The following is a 7,579-nucleotide window of genomic DNA, read 5'->3' as shown; positions in this document are numbered from 1 at the left end:
GGCTTAGCGTAACCATTCTCCCCCCTTTTTTTCTGTCTCTTTTTTCCGCTTTCTCTTCTCCACCTTGTATTTGGATCACTCAGGTTTTATATTTAGTTTATTTTTTGGTATGTCCAATATACATGGGTGTGGAGACAGCTTGTGGCCATGATAGTTGGACTCAATCCCAATATGGAATGTTTGGGATGACAGATGTGGGAACCTGGCTACTGTGCGCCACAGGCTCAGTAATGCACTTCTCAAGTTAGTTGCTGTTATGGAGTATTGGCATCTAGATACAGTATGCAAAGATGTACAACTGATCAGATAGTATGGGCTAACATGGCAGATGTATATTATGGCATGCTGTTTATGCCTTTCTCTGCCTTAACCCTAACTAATTTTAAATTTTCCATAAAAAGTGATTACACATAACTTTGATATGCCTGCCATGTAATATGTAATTTATGTTTCTGCCAGAGTGCAATTCTGTGTGTCCTTTTTGTGACTTTACTGGTAAATGCCTACATGATTTGCATGAAGGATTTTTCTATAATTCTTCGTTTGATCTTTTGTTAGCAAACAAACAACAAGATTTATGGGTTTCAGATTTTTCTTGTAGAGTAGTGGAATTTTCTGTTATTAAAAAACCAACAAAACTGACTGCAGATTAATACTGCTTGGGAATCAGGCCTGTTGTAAGATTGATTGCTGTGCCCTGTCTGTGGGCCTCTTGTGATGTAACATTATGCGGGCAGCGCTGGCACCATCCGAGCCAATTGGAAAAGTCAGGAGAATGCTGGCAGCATGTAGTAATGCCAAGCACAGGCAGCTTCTTCTTGCAGCACGAACACAAGGCAGGCCCGTCTAACCGTACATCTTCTGGTATATTCCTAGTAAAATGGACATAAGTTGTTTCCCATTGATTTATAATACGATTCACAAGCAAATACCTGAAGATTAAGCAGATAAGGTACAACGCAGTAAAGTACAGGTGTGCAGTTGTATCTTAGCGAGGCTCATTGCCAAGACTAATGGTTCTTGGTACATATAGAACTGGGAGTAAAATCGTAAATTTAGAAAATTTTTAATTATGAACCCACAACATTCTTGTATCTTCTTTAATCCACAGTGCCATGGGGAGGCGTGTAGTGATAATAGGACTTCTGACCGCCATAGTGTTTGCACTTGCTCTGTTCTTGGGATTGTTCTTTGGCCTGCGCCCTCAACCTGTTTTTCATTCGCAAGTCTATGCAAGAGCAGCTGTAGCCGCAGATGCCGGGGTATGCTCTGAGATTGGCAGGTAAGTCTGTTTGCAAAATTTATTTAGTATAGCAGACACATGATGGTTTTTTTTAATATAGTTATGGCTATACATGAGACACTATAGGTGCTACATGAGCAAGACCACAGGCTTTGGGTAGGTGTATATACAGAGTTATGCCATGCTAAGGTACTGTATCATTAGAGTGCATACTGTAGAGTGCCAGATCTGCTCTACAAGCAAACTGGGACATTTGGACAAGTCGCAAAGTGAATGCATAGCTAGTCTCCTTTACCTTAGGGCTTATACAAATGAGCGTGTTTTAGTCCTGTTATGCAGCCGTGAAAATCATGGCCGCATAACTGGACGAAACAAAGCCATTGATTTCAATGGTGTAAATTTTCACTATGGAGATTCCCGCGCGTTAATTCTATGTGCAAGAAAATATAGGACTTGCCCTATCTTTCTCACACGTAGTTTTTGTACATCGGAAAAAGATAAGGCAGGACCTTTCCTCCGTTTTTTTTTTTCAAACTCCTGCGCAATAGCACAGAGTTTAAATAGTCATTAAAAAAAAAAGGTCATGGGCTAATATGCTCCATAGCAGTGAGCGTTTTAGCGCATGCACCCATGTTTTTTTTCCCCTTACAGAGGGATTGTGACTAAGTTCTATGAGTATAAAGGTCACACACAATAATATAATGGAGAAAAGGAATTATAGACTGATTTAAAGTAATGCAACCGAACGGTGAAAGGGCGCAATTTTTTGCCATGGTGCAATGGACAGGTATAATATATAGTGTAAGGTGTAATAATAATAATAATAATCTTTATTTGTATAGCGCCAACTTATTCCGCAGCGTGTAAGAAATGTTGCATCTGTAGGTGTAAAATAAAAATAAATAAACCTTGGTATTTGTATAACACCAACATATTACGCAGCGCTTTCAGGTAATTATTACTTATTACCCCCCACCAAGCTGGGTTCTCATTTTACCGACCTCGGAAGGATGGAAGGCTGAGTCAACCTTAAGCCGGCTACCTGAATCACCCGGGGATGGAACTTGCAACCTTCAGGTCGTAGGCATATGCTTTATTACAAGTATACACTTTAATGAAAGAATTATGATATGTGTCTAAGCATTAGCATTAGTTCTTTACTGATTTGATTCACAGTCAATTAATGTAAAAAATTAATGCAAAGTGGCCCATTGGTGCAAAGTCACTGATTTGCGGTGCTTTCTACATTAGTTTACACTATGGTTGTTTACAATAAATAAGGAGCCCTTATCATATCCATGATTAGCAAGAGTGTCCAGCCTGACAGCTGCAACCATGGACTCTGTCCAAAGCGCATCCGCAGGCACTGACTCCACTCTCCGCAGGCACTGACTCCACTCTCCGCAGGCACTGACTCCACTCTTGGATTTGCTGGTGCTGCTTTTAGAATAAAAATTAGTTAGTTTTAGTTTGAATAAAGATTTAATTTTATTAACTACTCGTAAACTGGATGCTCTTGCTAGCGGTATACCATTGCTGGGACAAAATCCTTGCAGGCTTGTTCAGTGGATACCTCCTGCCTGATGGCTTCCTCTCTCTCTTGTTGCCATGTCACATAACCATGGGCGTCTGCCTCTTCTGTCACTCTCTGTCACTTGACTACACAAGAATTGGTCAGTATCAGTTGCAACTGTTCTCACAATAACATCTCAGGCTATAATATCAACATTATATATAGCTTCCTTTATGCTGTATGCAATTTTTATGAACATTGCATTTATATTTATTTACAGCAGATATATAAATGGGATTGGTTTATACTTTTGCCATCAAAGGATATTTTCGTGTAACAGTACTGTTTGTAACATTCATAATTTCATGTCTTCTACTATTACAGGGATGTTCTTAAAGAAGGTGGCTCAGCAGTGGATGCTATTATTGCTGCCCTCATCTGTGGTGGTCTTATGAATGCTCACAGTATGGGCATTGGAGGAGGTGTGATCCTAACCATATATGATGCTAAAACAGGTGAGCTGTGGGAAAAAAATGGTGCCAATAGACAGGTGCCTTAAACTAGTCAGACACTGGTATTTTAATTATCTATTAACTTTTTTCTATGGGTCATTATGAACGCAGCAATACCAGATTTGTGAGGTTTCTTTTTTTTCACATAGTAAAGGCCCATTTAGGCACAACGATTATCGCTCAAAATTCGCTCAAAAAAGCTGTGTTTTGAGCGATAATGGTTGTCTCTAAAGGCCCATTTACAAACATTGATATCTTTCAAAAGATTGAAAGATCAGCAATCGTTTTGCATAAAGTACTAATAGGCATTAATTGCTATTAGTAGTTTATTAGCTTCATTTGCATGCACATGAGCTTCTCGGAGCTGTTACAGAACTCAGCAGGATGTCTGAGCTCTGAAATTAGCTCCCTTGTTCAGCCATGGGCTCCCCATGGAGAATTCAGCACCATGGACAGCAGACACAGTGTGCGGTCCTGACAGCCGGGTTTAGAACAGCTGTAACAATGTTATCAGCTGTAATCAGCTTTCAACAGGCAGAACACAGCCTTCGGTCCTGCTTATCAGCTGTTCTGCTGAACAACTGTTTTCAAGCAGAACTGAAAACCGACGTTTGGCCAAACACTGAAAGATGGGCACATTTAGACACAACGATTATCGCTCAAAAGACGGCTTTTGAGCGATAATCGTTGTGTCTAAATAGGCCTTAAATGGGCCCATCTTTCACTGTTCGGCCGAACGACGGTTGTATACTGTTGTTCAGCAGAACAGCTGATAAGCAAAACCACAGGCTGTGTTCTGCCCATGGAGAGCTGATTACAGCTGATAACATTGTTACAGCTGTTCTCAGCTCTCAGCCCCGCCCTAGGAACAGCTGTTAAGCAGGACTGGACACTGTGTCTGCTATCCATGGTGCTGAATTCTTCATGGGGAGCCCGTGGTTGAACAATGGAGCTAATATCAGAGCTCAGACCTGCTGAGTTCTGTAACAGCTCCCAGAAGCTCACTTGCATGCATATGAAGCTAATAAAGTACTAATAGCAATTAATGCCTATTAAGGCTGATTTAGACACAACAATTCTCGACCAAAAATCGCTCAAAGCCATCTTTTGAGCGAGAATCGTTGTGTCTAACTGCACTGACATTGTGCAATTTTTGTTTACCAGTCGCTGATCATTCTCTTTCAGCATGCTGAAAGAGAGCGATCAGCCTTATCAGGAGTTCACAGTGGGATACAGCTGATACTATTGTTTCAGCTGTATCCCGCTCCTCCAGAAAACTATCCAAGAAAATCACAACCGCAAAAAGTGATGAAACATAACCATCGATTTCAATGGTTTTGCTTTCACTAACGGGCTTCCTGTGCGATATTACTACATGCGAGAAAAGATAAGGTAGCACCTATCTTCCTTTTTTTAAAGCTCTGACACAATAGCGCAGAGTTTGAATAATCAAAAAAATGACTTGTTCATGTGCAAATATACTCTGTAGCGGCGAGCGTATTTGCTCATTCGCCAATGTGTTTAGGCACGAACACTGGAAACACTGAGTCAGCTCACTGAGGTTTAGGTAATGGTGTATGGATGGCAGCATGCATGTACTGAAACTCAGCAATGAGCAACTGCTTTGATCATTGCTGAAGTACTAAATTCCTACCAAATTCGTATTGAATTCATATGTAATGCAAATATCCCACTATCTTTAGTAGACTAGTGTGAGATTAGACTGCAGAGCTTATGGTATACCAGTGTGCGTAATCCTTGATATTAAGTGCGTTGCAGCCTACTTGTATTTGGAAATCCATAAGATAGATACAGCTCCAAATATTCTTCTTAATATCAGGTTCTCTAAACTTTTTATCCTTTCTCTGCTTCCATATGAATAACAAAGGTACTGTCTGGTAACTTTTCCTGCCCTGGCAATCCTTTACTGTCTTTGCACCATCTGTTTCACTGTATAAACAGCAATCTGCAGTTTGGATTCCTACTAATTAAAGTGCAGACAAGCAAACCAAAATTTATATTGTCTGTAGCAAGCCTTCTGGCGGTGTAACTTCACTGAGGAAAAAAGCCTTTACCTACTAAGGCCAAATGCCCACAGACGGATAATCGCCGTGGGATTCGTGGTCAGACACCCGCCGTGAATCCCGCAGCAATAGCCATCCATATACATGCTATGTTAACAGATTCTCTCCTGCCCACGAGCGGAAATCAGCTGCAATTTTTTTCCCACTCGCTGGGGAGAATTGCAGCATGTCCTATTCATTGCGGAAAATTGCACGGACGGCTTCCATTGCAGTCAATAGAAGCCTTCCATCTAGTGATACTCCATGCTGTGAGCACAGCGGAGGTATCACGGGAAATCGCGTTACTGCACCACAGATCCGGAATCTGACCCAGTCGTGGGCATGAGGCCTTACATGGGCTAGTTCTCCATCGCTATTCTATATTAGTAATTGTAACATCGAATGCTATCTTTGATGAAAAGTATATTCCCAGTGTGGCAACAATAAACCTAGATCTGGTGACTTGCAATGCAATGTAGATGCAGTCCCATTCCCAAGAATGAGACTGAGGGCTTCTTCACACGAGCTCCGTGTTATTCCGCGTGAGTTCGAACGAAAAGCGAGAAGATAAGTTTTGTCCTATATTTCTTGCACATAGTATGAACTATGTGCGAGAAAAATAGGGCAAGTCATATCTTTTCTCAGGCATAGTATTAAAAATCGAGAATACTGTTAGTGAAAATGAAACCATTGAAATCCAATGGTTTTGTTTCATCCCGTTACATGGCTGTGAATATCACAGACGCATAACGGGACAAAATCACACCCATCTGTTTAAGCCCTGAGACAAAATGTGATTGTTCCCAGCAAGAGAAACCAAGATATGTAGATATGATACCTTTTAATGGCTAACAAAACACATGATAGTATCGCGAGCTTTAGAACCACTCAGGATTCTTCCTCAGGTCTAATGAAATCGATCCGAAGATGCGCAAGTTAATCACATCCATATCTGTGCCTTCTCATAAGTATGTAATAAATCTGAAGAGAATATATATTTATGTGTGTGTGTGTGTGTGTGTGTGTGTATGTATATGTGTATATATATGTGTGTATATATATATATTATATATATATATATATATAATGTGTGTGTGTGTATGTATATAATATATATATATATATATATATCTTCAGATTTAATATATATATTTACATACATACTTATGAGAAGGCACAGACATGGATGTGATTAACTTGCACTTAAAAGGATACTACGACAGAATGAGTAGAGCAATAAAAACATACTTAAATAGTCCACTGAAAAAGATGTGAAGGTTTTATGGTCCCTGAATTAGTGTTAGGGAGTCACCAGACCAAATTGTTATCTGTGCTATAGATGTCTCATACTTCCCAGTCATGCATGAATCCTCTTGAAGAATTTAGACCTCTACTGAAAGCGTAAAAAGTTGTTATAAATTTATACTCTCAAATTCTTTAAAGGCAATTTCAAATCACAAAACCAAACCATAAAAGTATAATAACTTTCATGTGTTCTATGTTGTGTCCGTGACTGAAAAAGTGCTCAGCCACAGGTAATTCTGTCCTTCTCTCCTTAAATGTGTGGCGATGAGATCTCATCCTCGCTCACCCCTGCTCACTCCCACAACTCACCGCTCACCTGCGCCGGCCCCTCCGAATCTTTTTGGATGAGCAGGCATGTACTCAAAAATGGCGATGCTTGAGTAATTTGCCCTAACGAATACACTCACTCATCTCTACTCACAACGATCCCATCACTAACCTCCTAAAAATCCCTATTGAACCCTGATAATAGCAACAAACAAAAGGAAAAAATAGGGGGAGAGAAAATACAGTTAAATTAGAAAATCAGATTGCTGTGAGAAAAAAGCCTGTGAAAAGAGCCTATGCTAGTCATACAGGGAGTCACATACCATATACCATATTAATATTGATGCAAGTGAAACACAAAATACATGTAACACCAACTAATCAAATTAGTATATTTTTTCTCTGACACATTTCCATGGTCCCACAAGGACCTTAGTTCATCAGGTAGTGTAATATTGACAAACCCAAGGAGCAGAAGATATCCAATAGCCTCAATATATATATTCTTAAATATCACTTTTAATTGTAGATTCATGCATCTCCCATCCACCTGAAAACCTATTTCCCCTAAACAAGTTGAGACATATATTATTCAAATAATGCCCGGTATAGGTCTTAAAAAAAGTCACATACCTTATGTATATATGAGCCAAACAGACGCTATGTACCCACAAGA

At 39.9% G+C, this 7,579-nt stretch overlaps 1 protein-coding gene across 1 annotated transcript in view; it reads left to right on the top strand.

Moving 5' to 3' along the window:
* The first annotated feature begins 1,115 nt into the window (after positions 1-1,115).
* The window catches only part of GGT1 (gamma-glutamyltransferase 1), a 30,774-nt gene continuing 24,310 nt past the window's right edge, over positions 1,116-7,579 (top strand). Inside the window, exons 1-2 of the mRNA XM_066601937.1 lie at positions 1,116-1,282; positions 3,141-3,271. Coding sequence (XP_066458034.1) covers positions 1,116-1,282; positions 3,141-3,271 — 298 coding nt within the window. The remainder of the gene's footprint in view (positions 1,283-3,140; positions 3,272-7,579) is intronic.

The sequence above is a fragment of the Eleutherodactylus coqui genome, chromosome 5, assembly GCF_035609145.1.
Source record: "Eleutherodactylus coqui strain aEleCoq1 chromosome 5, aEleCoq1.hap1, whole genome shotgun sequence".
Classification (NCBI taxonomy): domain Eukaryota; kingdom Metazoa; phylum Chordata; class Amphibia; order Anura; family Eleutherodactylidae; genus Eleutherodactylus; species Eleutherodactylus coqui.
This window is presented reverse-complemented; position numbering and strand designations above follow the sequence as displayed.